This window comes from Tetranychus urticae, chromosome 2, assembly GCF_039701765.1.
Source record: "Tetranychus urticae isolate SD_2017Ah chromosome 2, NJAU_TeUrti_SD_1.0, whole genome shotgun sequence".
In the NCBI taxonomy this organism is placed as follows: Eukaryota; Metazoa; Arthropoda; class Arachnida; order Trombidiformes; family Tetranychidae; genus Tetranychus; species Tetranychus urticae.
Genome location: NC_142959.1, coordinates 27164135 through 27184881, shown reverse-complemented (window position 1 = coordinate 27184881; position 20747 = coordinate 27164135). Strand labels below are relative to the sequence as shown.

The 20747-nt window shown below is 32.4% G+C and overlaps 3 protein-coding genes and 1 long non-coding RNA gene across 4 annotated transcripts; 3 read left to right on the top strand and 1 right to left on the bottom strand.

Moving 5' to 3' along the window:
- Nucleotides 1-4037: 4037 nt before the first annotated feature.
- Nucleotides 4038-5871, bottom strand: LOC107360693 (terminal nucleotidyltransferase 5C). Its single transcript, XM_015927407.3, has one exon. It carries the CDS (start codon nucleotides 5555-5557, stop codon nucleotides 4349-4351), a length of 1209 nt encoding a protein of 402 aa, XP_015782893.1. The 5' UTR covers nucleotides 5558-5871; the 3' UTR covers nucleotides 4038-4348.
- A 1626-nt stretch (nucleotides 5872-7497) lies between these two features.
- Nucleotides 7498-7778, top strand: LOC149094253 (uncharacterized). Its single transcript, XR_016198734.1, has 2 exons — nucleotides 7498-7605; nucleotides 7739-7778. It is a non-coding gene; the product is annotated as an uncharacterized LOC149094253 (long non-coding RNA).
- A 374-nt stretch (nucleotides 7779-8152) lies between these two features.
- On the top strand, nucleotides 8153-10554 carry LOC107360717 (putative glucosylceramidase 3). Its single transcript, XM_025160447.2, has 4 exons — nucleotides 8153-8822; nucleotides 8888-9051; nucleotides 9523-9935; nucleotides 10020-10554. The coding sequence occupies exons 1-4, from the start codon at nucleotides 8226-8228 to the stop codon at nucleotides 10460-10462; spliced, it is 1617 nt and encodes a 538-aa protein (XP_025016215.2). The 5' UTR covers nucleotides 8153-8225; the 3' UTR covers nucleotides 10463-10554.
- A 1223-nt stretch (nucleotides 10555-11777) lies between these two features.
- LOC107360890 (spondin-1-like) lies at nucleotides 11778-15165 on the top strand. Its single transcript, XM_015927611.3, has 8 exons — nucleotides 11778-12334; nucleotides 12474-12602; nucleotides 12698-12822; nucleotides 12893-13026; nucleotides 13084-13446; nucleotides 13540-14024; nucleotides 14242-14817; nucleotides 14885-15165. The coding sequence occupies exons 1-8, from the start codon at nucleotides 12124-12126 to the stop codon at nucleotides 15097-15099; spliced, it is 2238 nt and encodes a 745-aa protein (XP_015783097.2). The 5' UTR covers nucleotides 11778-12123; the 3' UTR covers nucleotides 15100-15165.
- The last annotated feature ends 5582 nt before the right edge of the window (nucleotides 15166-20747 follow it).

The window sequence follows — 20747 nt, the reverse complement described above, 5'->3', positions numbered from 1 at the left end:
ATTCAAATTTAAAAGTGAAATTTTCGCTCAACTTTTAGTCCAACTTTTTGCTCGATTTTTTTGCCAATTTTTATCCAAATTAACGAATTGTTTTTTTCGACAATTTTGTCTGTTCCAATTTGGGTTTTGCAATTGATCCAGTTGAACGTTTTCACCCAATATTTGTATTGATTTTGTTCATTTCAACATTTTCTTTTGTTCTGATCATCATTTAGTTGATCCAAAAACCTTGAGATTTGTGTTTAATATGATTGATAATATTATCATTTTCAAGTTTCTCATTGATATACATGATAATATGATAATTTCATCCCTTTCCAAGGTTATTCCGAATCTTCCAGTTTTCCCCTGATTCATGTTTACCTTTTAAATCCAACTCTTACATAACTAGAAACACACATTTGTAACTTACCTTTTACCAAGCAAACAAACCTGAAACTGTATTGTTTGAACAACATCAATTTAGCCAACAATTAATCAACCCAGTTGACAATCGAGTGATTACTTTCATTACTTTTGCCTCTTTTTTTCATGTCCATTTGAATATATGATTTGAAAGCACAATTTTTGCCATTTTTCTTCTTCTTTTTCTTCCCATTTTCCTTTTAATTGTTAATTTGAATTCTGGTTGTTTCATTAAATAACCCATTGAACCAGAAAAATGGGAAACAATTTGATTGAAAAATTTGGGAAAACATTAAATCATTTGATCTTCATTTTAACCTTGTTGGAATCACAATTGGCTTTCAGTCAACAAGCAAAAGTGTATTTTTGGTGTTCACCTTTCAAACATTTATTGTCACAATTAACAAGTTAACAATCAATTTTGATCATTGATCAGTTTTGATGAAAACAAATTGATAATTGTAAGTGAAAAGGGTAATAAATAATGAAAACAAAGTCAATAAAGAGAGTAAATTAATCAATCAACATCCAATTGTCAGTTGGTCAGAATAAGGTTGATCAGCTTCAATGATTTAGATTGACCAAAGTCAATGAGACGAATAAAATGACATAAAAATGGTTCATTTTAATAGCAATTAATTGATTAAAACAACTGAATAATGAATAGAAAAACATTTTTCTTCGATTTACAATGAAAATTGAGAAAAAGGTTCAATTGAATGTTAACTGATTGACCCTCAATATTCAATTGCTATTTTGAATCATCATTTATCCTCATAACCATCAATAATAACAGCTTATGTAACTGCATCTTATAACATTTTAGTAAAGCCTATTTTTAACTCGAAAAGTTACACAAAATTTTCATTCTCCACATTCCAAGGAGAAGGCCAATTCATTCACATTCAAGGTGTTCATTCAGGGGTAATCAAAGATTCGGAAATGATTGATAAAAATATCTTTCTCTGATGTAAAATGCTGTTCACACTTTAACTTGTTTTCAGGGCATTTTTCAATCTTGTTCAATTCTGTTCATTGAATTTCTTTTTTTCTCATCAATTAATTGTAATTAAGCCTTTGGCTAGCAATCAATGGAATCAAATCACAACTGAATTGAGACTAAATTTAGAAAGTTTCATCTAAATTTGTCGACAATCTTTAAATCTCATTATTAATGTAATACAATAAGATTGAGTGACTTTCACTTGGTCAAACCCATTAAGACATGAAAACAACTTTCAATTGGATCAGTTGATTACATTGTTGATGTATCGATGGTTATGAATGAAATTTTAATCAAGTTCAATATTTGATTGCATTTGATAATTTTAAATATGGAAAGCCTTTGAGTTAGAAAAGATATTTTTAGGTTTTTCTGGTTACAGCAAATTTTTTTTGGGAAAAACCTTTTGAGGTTACCAAAGATACCATAATAAAGTTATCAGTGAAGCGTAAGCGTAGGTTGAATCCATTGAACAATTAAATGAATAACTCAGTTGAATTAAGGATTTCCTTCAACTTTTTTTTTCTTCTCGTTTCAATATTGAACTCGGAAAGTTGATCCACTCAGACAAACTGATTTAACAAGAGCAACAATTTACATGGGAAAATTGGGTTAAACTTGTAACCAGATTAAATTGTTTGATTTGACCATAAAAAAGGTATCAAATTGATTAATTGAATGGTTTTAGCCTTGAAGTTGTTTTCGTTGTTTGTTTTTCATCATTTATGATAATTGTAATGATAATTGAACAATTGAAAGTCGCTGATTATTTGACAAAATTTACAATTGTGTCAATTGTTAGACATCTTTGCTAGGCGTTCAAATGACATTGTCACAACAATGGAAACTGTCATTTCAAATTTACTTTTATAGTCACTTGAATAAATTGTGATTCAACCTTTTAACTTTTACCTTCATCGATTGGAAAAGGTCACTTTTCTGGATTGGTCAATCAATCATCAACAGATTTTAACCTTCAAATTTTAACCCATTAAGAAATGAGCGAAATGAGTAAACAAGAAAAAGGTGTTTCAAGTTGTTTGATGGTTCAATTTTCGTTCTTCGTATTCAATGTTCAAAACATGTTATCCTCGGATCAATTGGGAAGGGCGATTAACTAAGAATGTTCAATTAACATGTTGGGTGGTTCACATGGAAACTCTGGTTTAACTTGATTAACATCAACATTGAGCTTTACAACTGTCAAAATGCTTTCATAAAAGTCTATTACTGAGCTTTTCATGGTTACAATCAAAAGTGATTAAGAACGAGATTGAAATGAATGTTGATCTGCAACTTTAATGTAACAAACTAATCGGTTAAAATCAGGTTCGAATTCTGGTTATTTTGAGAAACCGAAAACCGAGAAAGATCAGATTTCGAAGGCAAAAACAAAACAAAAATTAATTTCTTGAAATCAATCTCAAAATACGAGAAAATTTTCTCGAGTTTAAGTCGCGAAAGAAATGACCGAAAATTTTATGTTCATTTAAATCTTTTTTAATGTTTAATCGATTCAAAAGACAATCAGAATTTATCATTTTCTTGGAAATTCTGTTTACGCTTTTCCTTCCAAAACAGGACACTTTAATTGACCCTAAACGTTGAAGCTTTTGATTGCTTGTTGGTTAGTAATTGATTTGATGTTCAACTTTGTCTCCATTTGTGTGTCACTTTTCATTTGACCATTTAAAGGATTCCATCGTTTATTGGTTAACTTTCAATTGCAACAATTTACTGTTGCTTATTGCTCATTATTCAAATGACCTCAGGTCACAGGTAACCTTGAATATAGCAATTTGCTTTCTGTAGCGACTAGGATCGACTAATGTATTTCAATGATCCTTACCTTAAGTTGTTTTTTTTTCTTGTGTTTCATTGAAAGTGCAAACAAATTAAACTTATCTTTTCTCGCTTTTCAAATTTAAACTGGTTTTCGCGAAATCACAATTTAAATTATTAAACATTTAAACTCATTCATCAATTATCCTTGATTTGATTGGTTCTCATTTTCACCAAAAAATTGAGATTCATCAGCAAAAAGCTGTTAGCTTTTGTTACAAATTGAAAAGGTAAACGTTTAAAGCTCAAATTAATGTCTTTTTCTTGTTATAATTTGACAAATTATTTTACATTCAGTCTATTAATAGGTCAATGAAGGATTGAAATTCAATTGAAATTACAATCAATTTTAAACCACAGAATTGTAATTATTTTCAATTTGCTTTAAAGATTTGGTAAAGTAAAATTTACATGAAAAAACAAACAAACAAACTGGAAAAATAATTGAACAATTTAAAGCTGAAAATCTGTTGGAAATCAAGTTTTGCCTGCAATTTAGATTAACCTAAATTTACATGAAAAAATGTTTCCAGTTTATTCAAACACTTTCACTGTCTTTTACATCATGTTAATCATGTTGTTATTGCCTTTAACTTGACTTACCTTACATGTTGAGTCTTATATTGATCATCACCATCATCAATACTTGGCTTGGGATAATCAAATTAAAGGTTTGCAGAGTTAAAATATGGAAACACTAATTAACTTGATTAGCACACATTTCGCTTTACCTTTGATAATCACGAGTTAATAAATTATCCTCAATTAGCTTTCAAATTCCGTGTAATTACAGGTTCAATAGGTTTAATTTATTTTGTCTTTTGTTTGCAAGTTGAACTTGATTTGCTTTGTTTTTTTCAGTGAGTTTAATCAAATTAATAATATATCACTTAAAGTAGCATTTTATGTAATTTTTTGGGACTTTTGGGGAAATTTTTGCATTCATTTTGGTTAAATTTTTTAAAAACATCAAATAGAGTTATAAAGTTTGTGTTTTATTCTGATTGGAAATGTTTTGTGATTGATTTTTGTATTTTGAATTATTTTTTTTTGTTTGTTTTTTTGTGTTTGTGTTTGAGTTTTGTGTTTGAAATATCATTAATTATAACATAATTGACAAATTAAATCTAAAGATGAGAAAGGCTGAACAATTTTCCATGCTGAGGTTGACGATGATGATGATGATGATGAGGATGAGGATGAAGTTGAGGTTGAGGTTGAGGATAAAGCAAGAGCAGCAGCCGCGGCAGCAGCAGCAGCATCAAATTGTTGTTTAACCATCAACTTTTGCTGGTCTTGGTAATAGTAATGGTAGGCAAGCTCTTGTATTAAATAGAGAGTTTGACGTCTCTCGTGTCCCATTAAGCAAACTGTTGATTCATCAACAACGTTAAACAATGTCATCAGGTATTCACATTTCATTTGATCATCACCGACAAAATGGTTGGCAATGTAGCTTTCAAGTTTTCTCCTTTGTTGGCACAAATCAGAGAAATCGATGAAAAATCGTGAGCACATATACCTTTCCAGATTTTTAATCTCATCTGGACGTGCTGGTCGATAGTTTCTCACTAATAGGTTACAATATTTAAGAAGTCCACCGCCGCGAATCTCTTCCGGATTACGGGTTGCGATGAGTTTTTTGTTGAGGTGGAACAGAGCTTCGCGGAAATCACCGTACACTGATTCACCGACCACTGTGGGATAAAAATTTTCACTCATCCTCATTGGTGGATCAACTTCATAAAAGGAGAGCAAGGAATCAAGAATTATCTGGAAAGAGTCAACACTGAATTCAAATTGGCGTCTCATTGAGTCTACAAATTTAAGTTCCACATTCCGACCTCGATTATTTGATAATGAAATAAGGGACCAACGGTCACCACCTTCGTTAACCTTTACCATTTTATGAACATATGCTTCTTTTAGGGAACAACTGGAAATTCTTGTTTTGTTTACTCCTTCTGGTAAAAAGTCTAACAAGGAATCCAATACTGCTGAGCGAACTTTATCAAAATTACGAGACGTTGAAAGGTCAACCACAAATATCAGGTCCAGATCATTGTAAGTTAAATTGTTAGGGCACAAAACGTAGGAAGCAGCACCGCCGTTTAACCTGATATCACGAAGAGTAACATTTTCTTCCTCCAATTTACCTCGTACCACACTGACCAAATCTTTTAATTTCATTTCTAAAGTTGGGAAATTACCTCGACCATGGATTGGCACAACTTCATCCATCACAGTATCCAAACGAGTAACCTGTTCATAGCTGAGGACAGCGTATCGGTCACTTGAGAGGTCCATTGATTTACCGTTTAAAGTCACTTTTTTCGAAAATTGAGAAAAAGGAAAATCACAAATTTAAAGCAAAATAAGAGAGAGAGCGAAAAAAAACAAAATAGATTCAATAAAAGATGAAGATGAAAGGATTGGTCGATGGAAAAAACAGATTGCAATGTAATTGTATGAGGAGGAAAGAGAGAGACACAATGAGACGTTATATGTATGTTTGTGTATATGAAGAGAGGAAGAAAGTGAGAGATAGAGAGAGAGAGATCAAGCAGGTTACAATCAGTTAATCAACAAACAACAATCACCTCAATCCATTAAGTGCCTACGATCAACTGCAACTGTTTCCCTTCACCTAACCACCAACAATCTTCACGTAACTTTAACCACGCCTATCAAATTCACCACTAGCGGCCTCTATTGCCATTTATTTAACACTGTCTTTTTTTGCTTCGGTTAATAAATTTTTGTTTACTTTCTCAAAATCTCTTTCTTCATCTTTCTTCATCTTTCTCTTCCTTTTAGTGTACAGATAACTATTTTCCTTGTGATCATCATCATCAACAACAACATAATCAACATCAACTTCATCATTTAGCTTCAACATCTTCCAATGATATATCAAAATCACAGATTTCTTCTCCTCAATTGATTTTCTTCCCTTTCATCCAACAGAAAAAGCTATTGAGTCCCCCTCTACTCTCTCTTTCTCTTTCTACTGCTTTCATCTTCTCTTTCTTTCTCACTTTCTATTTCTTTCTAAATCCTTCTTTCTTCTCTGTCTTCAGCTTTTTTTAACTAATCTTTGATTGATTGGAGCAGTATGTTATGTATGTTTCCATATTGCCTTCTCATCCTCTTTCGCCATTACTATTATCATTTTCACGTTTCTCGCTCCCTCCCCCACTCTTTGGTAATATATTTATATTTTTTGCATCTTTATCGAAAGACAATTAGGTAAACAGAAATTTTATTTGATAATATTTCAGTTATATTTTGGTATTTTTACAAGCAAGCGTAACAACACTCTGATGACCGAAAGATCTCGAAAGATCACGAAAGATCACGAAAGATCGCTTTGATCATTATGGCAACTTTAGATGATACTGTAAAAAAGCTACAAAAGAAAGGAAAACATAATATGACTTGATACTCAATTTTTTGGTTTCCACCCTGAAGCAACTTTTGTCCTAAGAAGACCACTGATTTGTTTCTTGCTAAACAACTTTCCTCCAAATAAAAAAAGGACTTTTGTAATCACCATCAACATCATGCTCATCATCATTTAAATTAACCAGAACCTGATTTCAGGTCGATGTTCAAGGTCACCTTGATACTGTCAACCTACAAAAAGCAAGTGAAAAATGAAAAACAAAAACAAAAATACAAGCAACAACCCAAAGCAGTATAAAGCTAAAGACCAACTCTACCAGTAAAAAAGACACCAAATAACACACATTCAACGACACATACACCGGTAACAATTAATGAAATAGGTAACAGTAAATAAGTGCTTTCAATAATTTATAATCACAAGTAGATTGTAATTAAAAAGCGACTGTAACCATAAATTAGCATAAACCAGATTTTAGCCTTTTCTTGCAAAGTATAACTCTTATTTTTGTTTACTTTTGTGAATGCATGTTGGGTGCAAAAAAAAACAAGACATAGCTTTAAATTGTTCAAGTTACCTTGAAAATTTTGGTTATAAACTGTCAGATTCAATTGAATGTCTCTGTGAAAGGCAGATATCTTTCTCTGTCTTTCACTTTCGACACACCAAATATTTCCTTTCTTCTTTTTGGGTCTTTCCTTCTCACACTTTCTCTTGTTTCTTTTTACAACCAACATGGAATCTGGTTCAGTTTCAAATCATATGAATCTCGCAATAGATAGATAACAATAATCTTACTTTCTTTCTTTCTCTCTTTTCTCTTAATTATTTAGTGTTTACCAGAATACTTACTGTTAATCAGTAACAAGTCACTTGTCAATGGTTTTATAATAGCTAAATTCACACATCTCATGTCATTGTTGAAAATGTGATCAACATTCATTCCCAGGTAGTAACTAAATTAATTTTCACTGGCTTTAACCACTAAAATTTGTCTAATTAATCTGTAACCATCAATGATTTAACAATTAATCACAATGGTATTGAATAATAATTAATAGCAAAAGCTTATCATTTTCCAGCTAATTCTGGTTGCGACTGTGATCAATGCTCATCATCCGATCCCCTTCTCATTGCCAATTCAATCTGCCCAGGTATTTGGGCAACAATAGTAGATAATTAATTTATCAATTCAGAGTAGTTTTTCTCAGCTCAGATTAAATTACAAATTTGAAACTTTTGGTTACCTTGTTTTTTTAAACAAAATGAACAAAAGACTTTGCCGTTGAAACTTCCTATCTCTACAAGACAATGACTTTTTATCAAATACAGACACCAATTGATCTTTAATCAAGTCGGCTTCCAGCATTAATGATGGAATTATGATGATCAAATTGAAGGACTGAGGGAGGATAAAGCGTTATCAGAACAAGCGTTAATCGTAATTAGGAAATTTATATATTTGAATCCAAGTTGAATCAATTTTATTAACGATTTAGCTTCATTGTAAACCAACACCTAAAAAGCAAAGATATACTTTTTTCTAGCAACAGCGTTCTTCTCACCATTATGGTACCGTTAATTTTACTGATCAATGTCCTGACTTGGTCATTGGCCATTGGTCAAGATACTTGTGATGGTACCAATAGCGTGTTTCCCTGTGACGCTGGTCAAGACACTTGTATGAGACGTAAATATGGTAAAGATCAATATGTTTGTGTCTGTGATTCAAGCTACTGTGACGACTTGGGTCCATTGCCCGACACCTCAGATGGTAAAGTTACTATTTACGAGACTACTAGAGATGGACTCAGATTTCGAAAAAATTACGTCTACAAAGGTCAATCATCTTTAACTGAACCCACAGTTAAAACCAAGAAAAAGTTTACCATCAAAGTGAAGCGAGATGAGAAGCATCAATCCATTTGGGGCTTTGGTGGTGCCTTTACCGATTCAACTGGTATTAACCTTCGCTATCTCAATGACACTCTGGCTGCTCATGTTATCAACGATTATTACAGTCCTCAAGGAATTGGCTATTCAGTTGGTCGAGTTCCAGTGGGTGGAACTGATTTCTCGGATAGACCTTACACTTACAACGATGATAATGTTGACGACTTGGAACAAACCAATTTCACTTTAGCTCAAGATGATCACCTTTACAAGGTAAGGTTTACAATTTAATTTTTTACTTTCCATTGTTGACCAAATTGTGCATTATCATGTTACAGATTCCTTACATTAAACAAGCGCAAAAATTAAATGGTAATCTTAAGTTACTTGCTTCGGCTTGGTCGCCACCAGCTTGGATGAAATCATCAAACAGTATTAGCAAAAGAGGAACCTTGAAGTCATCTGATGTATATTACAAATCATGGGCCAAATATTATGCTAAGTAAGCTTTCATTTTTACCCTTTTTTCCCATTATTACTGCCTTTCAGTTTATCTTATCCCCATGATTCTCCTTAATTTCATTTTATTATTATGATAAAAAAGCATAATCTGATTATTCTCATTACAAATGATATGAAAATGCGATAAAGTTAATCAGTTTCAATGGAGAGCTTTATACACTTATAGGCTTGAAAGATTGTCCAAAACGATTCATTGATTAATAATTGAAATACTTTTCATTTCAAGTGCTGACTATCAACATTATCATTTATATTTTACATTAATTGTTTGCTTCAAAAAATGGCTTTTCAAAAATATTAGTTGAGAGCAAAATTTTCATACTTTTGGGTTTTCTGGTTAAACCATTTTTACGGTTCAATGTTCAACACATATGTTTGCCTGTGCATAATTAAAGCAACCATTATGATAATAAAGGGTTATTGATTGCAACTGTTTTCTTACATTAAACAGATTTTTCACCGAATACAAGAAAAAAGGAATTGAATTTTGGGGTTTAACTTCTGGAAATGAGCCAGTGGCTTCATACATTCATTCATCATTCAATGGACTCACTTTCACTCCTGGTTCACTTCGTGATTTCATTCGTGATAGTCTAGCCCCTGAATTAGCTAAAGCTGGTTTCCCGTTGCAAGAAAAGCTTAAACTTCTCGTTCTCGATGACCAGTTAGCTGTTGTCCTTGCCTGGCTAGGTAAAGTGTACGGTGATGAAGCAACTCACTCACTGGTCAGTGGAATTGCTTTCCATTGGTACCTCAACTTCATGACCCCTAACTTTGTATACAGTTTGATCCATAAATGGTATCCCGATCAGTTGCTCATCTCGACTGAAGCCTGTGAAGGTTACCGGATGATTCTTGATCCACGTAAGTTTAAATTTATCCTCTAATTAATTATCCAACCAATTAATTTACAACTTTACTTTCTCTTCCTATTTTGGGTTTAAATAGATAAAGTTATACTTGGTGATTGGGGTCGAGGTGAAAACTATGCTTCAGACATACTTAATGATCTTAACCACGGAGTCCATGGTTGGATCGATTGGAACATGGCTCTAGACCCATCCGGTGGACCTAACTGGGCTGACAATAAGGTTGATTCACCCATAATTGTCAACAAAACTGCCAACGAGTATTACCGACAACCTATGTTTTACAGTATGGCTCATATTGCCAAATTTTTACCTCCAAATTCAGTTAGATTAGGAAGTAAAGGGTCTCATGGAGGTGTTGATTATACCGTATTTCAGACTCCTGATAACAATATTGCTGTCATCATTTTAAACAAAAGCAAAGACACAATCAATTTGACTGTTGCTGCAGCTTATGGTAAAGATGTTACCTGGCAAATTAAACCCAAATCATTGACAACAATTTACGGAAAAGCATCTTGAACAGACTTTACAAAGCAAATTGTAACCAAATATAAAAATAAAGCAAAAAATTGATCAGTTAACATTACTGCATCTTTTTACATGCTACTTCATTCCAGTTTCTGTCTAACTTCTCTTTCTTTCCTTTCAAATTACATTTATAACTTTATCATCATCATCATCATCCTCAACATCATTATTGTTGTTGCTGTTTTTTTGTTGCTTCAACAAAAATAAGCTAAACTGGATAAACTTATTCAAGTCTCATCACATTCATCCAGAATTATCTAGAAAGTTATGGAAACAATTGCTCGGTAAGAGACAGGCTCAAACTGATGGGAGTTACCATGAAGTAGAAACAAGATAATGATGCAAAGAAAATGAAGACTTTTTGATAGACAGAGAAGAAAGAAAGGAAAGTTAAAAAGGAAAAAGAGAAAGAAAGAGAAAATTATTTCATTGAATGGCCTTAGGTTATTAAGTTGAACTTCTTACTGGTTTCAGGTACAAAAAGAGTTTCTGTTTACTTTCTCCTCTTCATCTTGCCTCCTGATCATCATCTTTTTATCATTACTTTCATCATCTTCTTCCTCTCACTCAACCTTATAATAATGTGTAAAATTACATTTTACTGCTGTTAGGTTTGATGGCAATTCAGATGAAAACAATCAACACCGACTAATCAAGCCTCCATTTTCATACATTTTCACAATCAACACTTTATTTACTTGGTTACCATTTAATTGATCAATCCAATTAACAAGGAAAGGGCAATTACAATCATCTAAATTATTTTACAAATCAACTTTCACCTTTTAAACAACTGTTGAACCAACCTGAAAATGTCAGACCAAATTGATAAACAGACAAAAATTGTTTATCATTGTTTACTGATCAATCAGTCATAATTAGTTAATTAACTCTTTACTTGAAACACAATGTAACCTGGTTTTAACTAACATAGACTTCATTAATAGGTTGGGAATACGAAACGAACCAGAAAAAAACCAGAAAATGGAAAGATAACCGTTTTATTGCCATTGAATTGCATTAAAATGGATAACAATTTAAATCACACATAACCAAGTAAATTGTTATTAACAGTTGTTTTACTCAATTCACCAAACTGATTATCATTATTGATTCAACAATATTTTGCTTTGTTTTTTCATTCATTTCATTTTCATCAGTTCAGATGAAAGAAATGCATCTCTTTGATCAACAATTAGGAATCAAATTTTCTCAAAATTTTGCATTAAATTGAAAGCTAATCACTATGGATTCCTATGTTATTTGCAACTTTGACCCAATGTTACACATTTTGAACTCTTTCCTTTTTCTGGTTCTGGTTAGACTTTTTTTCTGGTTCCTACGACTATTCTTATTCTGGGATATTTTTAGAGTTAATAATTCAACTGAGTTGATTTGAGGCAACAAGTGACAAGGCTTTCTATTTATATGTTTCTCAGTCTAATTGTACTTTATCCGTTTATTCAGTCTTTCAAATTTCTTTTCATTTTAAAATTGTTCCCAGTGTTGTGACAAAATGTAACAATTTAAGACAATTAAATGGAAGATGTGAGTTACTTCAAATCAATATTTTATTATTTATTCCAGTGGAAGTAAATTTCAACTGAATTTATTCATTTTTCGGATAACCTTTCTTTCAACTGTGATCTGTGATGACTTCAATATTCCAACTGTTAATTGATTTACTAATCATCGGAATCTTGATAAATGTGCACCAAACAAAAGCAAATGTTTTTCCCAGTCAAACCCGATCTCGATATGGTTCAACATCTAAATGTCGTGGAGGAACACACACAAGACTTGGATATAATCCAGATATTCCCAGAATGGTTCCGGTTACTAAAGGCGATACAATATTTCCAGGTAACTTATCATGTTTTTTGTCCAAAAAAGTAAACAAAAATTTCTAAATTTAATCTTTGCTTTTGGCATAAATGAATGAAAATTTTAGTTGCATTAGCTTTCAAAACAAAATATTAACAATCAACTTAATTTCCAACAGCTTCTGTTCGAATACCATGTAACCGTCGATTTCCTGGTTCTTACATGGATAAACTTCCTGGTGATGGAGGCTTCAAGATAACCATTGTTGATGCAGACCATTATTACACTCCGGGTAAATCATATGAAGGTAACTTGAGTCCAGTGTGATTATGTAAATGTGATCAACTTTAATCAGAAACATATTTTGATGGACAAAGAAATTTTTCCTTTTACTTTCCTTAGTTAAACTTGCTGGTTCTCAACAGTTTACCTTGTTTCAAATGGTTCTTGAAAATGGTGGCCCTCCAACTGACCCTGATGCTGATATAATTAATCCAACGTTAAGAGATGATGTTGGTCGATTCATGGTAACTCAAGGAATTTTATCCGCATCATTGCTTTTCTAATTTTTCTTTTTTTCTTTTACCTTTTCTCAAGTTATATCAAGATGCAACAACTCGCTATTCCGATGATTGTCCCAATTCAGTTATGCATTCAGCCAACATTACAAAATTAAATGTGCGGGTCAGTTGGCGAGCACCTCCATCAGGCTCAGGCTGCGTTTTAATCAAGTAGGCATTTGTAAAGAAACATTGATTTTAATCAATTAATCAATCTATTCTTATCAGAGCATCGATTGCTGTTACACCTGATATTTGGTTCATGGATGATGGTGAGTTGACTAGACGTTTGTGTCCCGACACATCGTTGTCAATCGATGAGCAACCTGAAATATTGGGACAATGTGATGCTTGTGATGAAGCCAAATATCAATTGTTGTTTAAGATACTTTGGTCAAAATTTACTCACCCCAAGAATATTCCCGACAAATGGTTGTCTTATTTTTCAAGTTTGATTGGTGCTTCACATTCAAATGAATATCGCATGTGGGAATATGATGGTTATGCATCTAAAGGGTTGAAACAATTGGCCGAAGACGGCAACACTGAGTTATTGAAGGCCGAGATTCGTGAAAGTGCTTCAAAAATGAGGTTCGTTTCAATAATTTTTTACTTTTAAGTTCACTTTGAAATCTTTTTTTTCTTATTTTTTCTCTTGTTCCGATGGTCAATGTGTTTCTTCAGGACAATTATAAAAGGCCGTGCTCTTGGTCTAAATGATCATCGAGGTCAAACATTTGCCATTTTCAGAGTTGATCGAGAAAACCATTTATTGTCATTTATATCTAAACTTGGTCCAAGTCCTGATTGGTTTGTTGGTGTTTCAGCTTTTGAATTGTGTCTAAGGAACAGTTCATGGTTAACTGAACGAACTATGAACCTCTATCTATGGGATGCTGGTACTGCTTCAGGAGACTCTTATCAATCTAATCCTAGACCAACAATGCCACCAGAAAGGATTCATGCCATTACTTCTTCGTGGCCTGGAGAAGAGGGAAAATCGCCTTTTTACGATCCAACCGGAGCTAAAATTAAACCATTTGCTCAAGTAACGGTTAAACGATTGCGAACTTATCCAAGAACTTGTGATGAAATTGTGAAAAACAACAACAAGTTCAGTCACAATTATTCAGGAGACACTGAGGAACCTTTGATAACCGATAACAGACGTAAGTTCAACCCAATTCATTTCCTTAAAATGGCATTCAAAAATATTCTTCATCTTTTACTCAATGATAATCATGTGAATTAACTATTGAATGGTAACTGTTGAGTGAAAGTTGAGTTATTTTTGTTTGCTATTTTCCGAGTTAGAAAATGAAGTTTCATTGTATATTTAAATCAGATAATTAGCCTAGTTTTAATCTTCAATTTCTATTCCATTAGCTGAATGTTCAGTTACTCCATGGGCACTGATGACTTGCATTGGTGAACCCTATGAATCTGGTGAGCAAATCCGGAACCGTTCATACATTAATCCAGTTTCTGCAGCTTCCATGGGATGTCAGAATGTATTGACAGATAAAATTCCTTGCATGCCTGGCTGTAATGGTGAAAATATCTGTGCTCTATCTGAATGGGGACCGTGGAGCAGGTGTGATACAACCTGTGGTCGAGGTAAACGGAATCGTCGTCGTTACTTCATCCATCATGAAGCAGGCAGCTACTGTGATTCGTCCATGTTGGTTGAATCAGAAGAGTGCCATGAATGGAGTGACGATTGTTCAACTAAAGAAGCACTTGGTTCTGCGCCCGAGGATCCAAGATGTATAACAACACCTTGGAGTGAATGGAGTCCGTGTTCAGTCAACTGTGGTCTTGGTACAAAGTATCGTAAACGATTCTACGTGAGTGCTCGAGCAGCTGAATTTTGTTCAAAAGAGTTGCACCAAGAAACCAACTGTAATATGGGAGTTAAAGATTGCACTCCAACCAGTGAAGAGACAAGACCAAGACCAACAGGTAAGGCTAATTAATCAATTGTTTATCACTCAATCATCAATCCTTTTTGTCTTCATTTGATTGCCAGATATTTGCCTCGCTCCTCTTCGAAGTGAACCATGTTTAACTGGAATGCTTGCTGAGCCAATCAGACGCTGGTATTATGATAATCAATCTCAACTTTGCTTGCCTTTCAACTTTACTGGATGTGAAGACATTTCCAACAACTTCAAGACTAAACAAGATTGTGAGATACTTTGCCGGCAAATGCTCAACTCTAAAGGTTCAGTCATTACTAACTGACTTGATTCTCAGTTTCATTTAAATATTGTAAATTGAAAATGATTAAACATTCATTGTTAACATCAATCAATTGATTCAACATGAAATAAGCTTGCATTTGTAACATTTAGTTGAAGCTTTTTTGATTTCATCTGCTATGAATATGATGATTCTGCAAGAAGCTGAATTATTTTTGCTCTTGCTTTTTGGACTTTGAATTATATGCCTTTAATTTGATCATTTATGCTCTTCAATTAACCCATCTTGACCGGAAGTTTTTAAGGCTTGATCGTCCTTGTCCAATTACACTTGATTCATTATTAGATAATCAAATGATATTGTAGTTGCCTTTTAAACCAGTTTTGTTTTTGTCTCTTTTTGACAAAAACTCATTTCACTTTTTTCATTGCTAACTGAACTCATAATTTCAAACTTGAAATGGTTCCGTTTTACAATTTACCGTCTCATTTATTGCGGGTCAACAATTGATGAAACAATTGATCTTAAAAAATACGCTGTATTCAGCTAATTAACAGTTATTTGAGTCAATATTTTCTTTTGATAACCACTCAACATTCACAATTTTCTTGTATCATTTCTAGATAATCATTTTCATGAACTGATTAAATTTAAATAACAATAATAACCTTGATTGAAACCCTTTTTCATGTTTATTGACAACATTACAGGAGAAAGTAAGCAGAAAAAAGTTGTTGGCTTAGCCTTGAAAAGATGAAAGTAAATGAAAAAATTCAGAAGATGAACAACAGAAAAAAACCCTTTTCCGTTGCTAAGTTCAGGTGAAACATTGAACCTACCAAAAGGAAAAGGATGAAAAAATAATGATGTTGATGAAGAATGATGATGGAAAATGCTGCAGAAAAATAGCGATAAAAATAAATTCATTTTTGACAAGCCTCATCATAAGCTAATTCTGATCGGACAAGGTTAACTTGTTAGGATGCAAGTGTCAAGTCTAATACCCTAACCAGACTGACTTTTTGTTCAAAGATTGATCAAAAGTAAAAGTCCGTAAAAGGCTTGACTTTATATTCAACTTGATGGGACAGATAAGATGCTGTTAGGTTGAAAGTATCAAGTCTAATAGCCTAACCAGATTGACTTTTTTGGTTTAAAGGTTAGCCAAAAGTAAATGAATATTTGCTCGTGAAAAGGCCTGACTTTATGTTAAACTTGATGGGACAAGTGGCACTCTGTTAGGTTGAAAGGTTGATGTCTTATGAGCCTTTGCTGTGACTTTTCTTTGGTTAAAATGTTTCATATGTTTTCATGTTTATGATTGAAATTACTTCCAAAATAGCAGCTACTTGTTTACTGGAACCAGGATTGCTGGCTATTTTCCTGTTTTACCTTTACCTGGATACAAACCTGACCGGTCACTAGGTAAAATGCCTGAAGATAAATAAAAGACCGGCTTTAACCGGTCATAGCAACTACCATTTGAAAATAATTTGTGATTACAGGGTATTTACCAGTGATGATGATTATGATGAGAGTGAGAGTTACAAGGTGAAACTTGATTTCATTTTTTGTGATATTTTTTTATCTTTTTTTTGTTTCATTAAATCAAATAAAGCAAGTACCAAGAGTGACCTATTGACCTGAAATGCAAAGAGATTTTTTTTCTCTCTGTTTTTTCCTATTATTACAATAACATGATGGTTGATGATATTATTTAGCTGATTGTTGGCTGTTGTTTATTTGTAACTTGCGGCTAAATTGGATTGTTTCCTTGTTTAAATGATTTTTAATGCAAGTTTGTTTCTCATTTCAACTTTTGCTTGCTTTTTCTTTTGCTCATTATTAATCAAAGGTATGAAAGTGAAGTGCAAAATGATGATTATTGGATGTTAATTTTAATTGAGGAAGTAAATTACCGGTGAAAAAATTGTGACAATTGTTTTGCCTTTTCACAATCCAAGTTGCAAACAAACAATGTTTTACTTTTTTTCAACGCTCCAATGTTTTCCAAAGATATCAATGGAAGCAATAAATCAATCATCAATTACATTGTTCAAAAGCCTAAATTGTTGATTTTTATTGTTCAAATTTGATTAACCAGTTAACCAGTTAAGGTCACAACCTGTAAAGGTTAATGTAAAAAAGTTGTTTGATGTAAAAAACAGTAAAAAGACATTTCAAAGTATCTATTATTATGTTGATCATTTCAACTCTTAAAGTGAATTTTGATTGTAATATTAGTTGCATTAAAGCCATGTAATTGAGATTCAGTTAATACAACTCAGGATCAAATATTAATTGTAAGATAATCTTTTAATTGTTAACATTTACCTTGGACTAGATTGGCACAGAGAACTGGTCAGATTGAGTTCAAATAATGACCATGAAGGTAATGAGAGTCAAGAAAAGGTCTTGCAAACCCAATTCTAGACTAAACCCAAAACCAAAAGCCAATGTTTTCCCTTCAATCGCACCTTTTCCAACCTGAATTGTTTCACTTTTTTTTCATTGATTAAGATGATAATCAATTGCAGCTAAAATGATAATTTAATGTTGCCACTAAGCTGTATAAACTTGAGATTTGTTTGTATTTTTAAATTGTTAAATTGATACATTTCTCGAGTAATTACTTTGATTTGATTCGTTTGCAAGTTGCTTTTGTTGCCAATTTTTTCATTGCAATTGTTGATATTGATTTATTGGTTGAGATTGAAAAGTTTGAAAGATTAACCTTGAAAATGTTGAAATGATTAACCCAAACTTGAAATTAAATTACTGGGCTGGTCAACCAATTCAGATAATTTCAAGTTTCAATTCAATCCTCTTTTTCCTTCTCTTTTCTTCTTCTTATTAATACACCGATAATTACAGGATGATCAGGTTGATGGCGAGAAAAAAAAGATGAAGAAGAAGAAAAAAGTTGGAAACCTTTTCATTCCGAGGTCTTGTTAAATAGTATATTTAAAGTGAAATTTAACATTGATTAGTTAAATAATGAATTAACCAAGTTCATGTTTATTAAGGTCATTTACAATTTACTAATTGTGCTTTCAATTGAACAAAATGAGCAAAAATGCCAATCAAAACGACTCTCTCTAACCCAAACATTGAAAGAAACCAGAAAATTAGTCAAAAAAACGGTTGACACCAAAATTTTACCAGAAAAATTGATCAACTTTTCTTAATTTGTCTAAATTAATTTACAGTTTAAAGGTTCACCAAAATAGCAATTACAAGTGATTAGGAAAAGCGGTGAAGAGTTTTTTTACCGTTGATCAACTGATTGTTGTAAACTACGCACTTCTCAATGAGAATCAACTAATTCAGTTTATTTTGCTTTTTCTGCTTCTCCTGATTATTGGCAACTTTGTCGTCTAATTGTCCAATCAGTTTTTTTTCTGATGATTAGGTTTGTAACTTCATCTGTTTGTAAAATGTCAAATAACAGAGGGAAAAAAAGATGATTCAAAACAAATGTATTAATGGAAGGAAAGATTTTCCCTTTTCTCTCTTCTTCTTTTTGCTGCTCTTCATATCATCAAATCAATTGATCTTGATGATAGTGGTGATGATGAGAAGCACGTGATTATTTAATCATGATTCGGTATGTTTCCATATGAAAAAAGCTGAAATGCAGCAGAAAATGAGATGAAAAATGAAGGAAATGATTGATTGGGAGAAGAATCTTGTTGCCTAATTTATGTTGCAGCTTCGCAATTTACACAATTAGCTGATCAATGCTAATCAACTATTAATATGGATAATTGCTGATGTCGAGTTAATATTTTACTTTTTGTCTTATTTATCAAAAACATGATAATTCATTGAATCTCATCCGCCTCTTAAAAACTCCTAAACCCAAGCAACACAAATCTTGTTGCCATTCAATTCCAGTTCAAAGTTTACCCAAATCCACTGGCAATTCAAGCAAACAATTAACTTCTCTGTTCATCAAGTTTCAAGCTTCATCCCCAAATCACATGCAAAATGAAAGTGAAACTTGTTTCAAAATGGTTCAATTATTTGCGCCTTGAGCGTTTTTCTTGGTCTTGTTTTTTGTGTAACTTTTTTTGCTATACAAAAGCCTGAAAAGCTTGAAACAGTTTCAATTAGAAAGATTTTGAAAGAAAATTTTTTTTCTTTTCTCTTTTCAATTTTTTTCTTGTTTCCTGGTTTTCTGGTTAAATATGAAAATGAAGTTTTCTTCTTTTCTCACAGAATTACATTTCCAGCTTATCCTAGATTCTGTTCTGTTTTTCTTTCTATTTTACATTCTCTGAGTGTTCAAGAATATTTAGATTGCAAAAGAGCTCAAGTTTTCATCATGTTACATGTAAATTCCCTGTGGTTGGATTAAAATTTGCAATTGATTCAAAAATATTGACAACTGTTTAACAAGCTTTTCTTATTGTAACAACATTTGGTTTCTTTGAACATTTTGCTCTTTTAATTGTTGATTGTTTGCTGATAATAATTTATTTGAGTGTAATAAGATTAGATTAAAATGAATGAGAAGAAGAAAAAGTTTCATCTGACAAATTTGAGTGGAATTGTTGTTGAGCCAAGAATCAAGGATAATCATTGAGTAAAAATGAAACACCAATTGAGAGTAAGATGAAGATGGAAATGATTAGGAAGAAGAAAAGTGCAATTGTTGTTAAAGGTTGTTAACTGACATTTGAATCTCCATCGAGAGTGGCCTCATCGAAAGGCCTCAACTAATTAAACGGCCAACCTCATCACAATCAGGTTAAATGATGAATTATTAAGTGTTACAAAACATGAACAATTTTAATTAAAATGATAATACAATTGGTCAAATATGGTTTAAAGATTTTCAAAATGGCTAAACTTACCCAAAGTTAACCAGAAAATTGAATCTCTTTAAAGACCTGCAAATGGCCAGAATAAAAGAAACATTTGAATCTTTTTCTGCTTGAAATGAATTTAAATTGAATCTTAATTTTGATCAACTGATTAGTTTACAGTTTGTCGTTAATGTTAACTTTCCTTTTTAAACTGTTAATTGTAAAACTGAAAAGTACAGTTTTGGTGAAAAGTTGACTTATGGCTTTTGATTTGTTGATTAGCCAGTCTTAATCTTTCCATTAAGCCGGTGATTTGAAACGTGTTTTAATTTAGTTTGACATTAATTGTGACACACAATTGAGACTAGTCAATAAGGATTTAAGTTGACCAATCCAAGTGGGTGGTCAAATGTGTTAGTAGAGGCCTGGTTAGACGTCAACCCACGTACCATGTGAATTAAATGTGATCCAAACCTGGTGTGACCCGAATTGGTTCAATGAAGAAATGTTTCAACCGAAAATGTTGAAATTTTTTCTCCTAACTTTATTGTCCTCTGGTTGAGATTATCTGAGTTTTTTTTTCAACCAGATTCTGGTCTTAAATGATAGACAATCATTTTTGGATGAAAGCTGAAATGCAGGTCAATAAGGCAAATGCTAAACGCTTTTAAAATATTTACATTTAAACTTTCAATTTTCAAGGTTTCACCGTTTCAATTTTATTCAACTTACCTTTTCCTGCTTTTTTTGCCTTCTGATACTTTATCATGTTATTTACATGAAATTTACGATTCATTGAGCCAACTAAATGTTCAGCAGATGATTATGAGCAACTTTTCTCTTCTATCTTCATCAACTAATCAATTGATAACCGTTTAT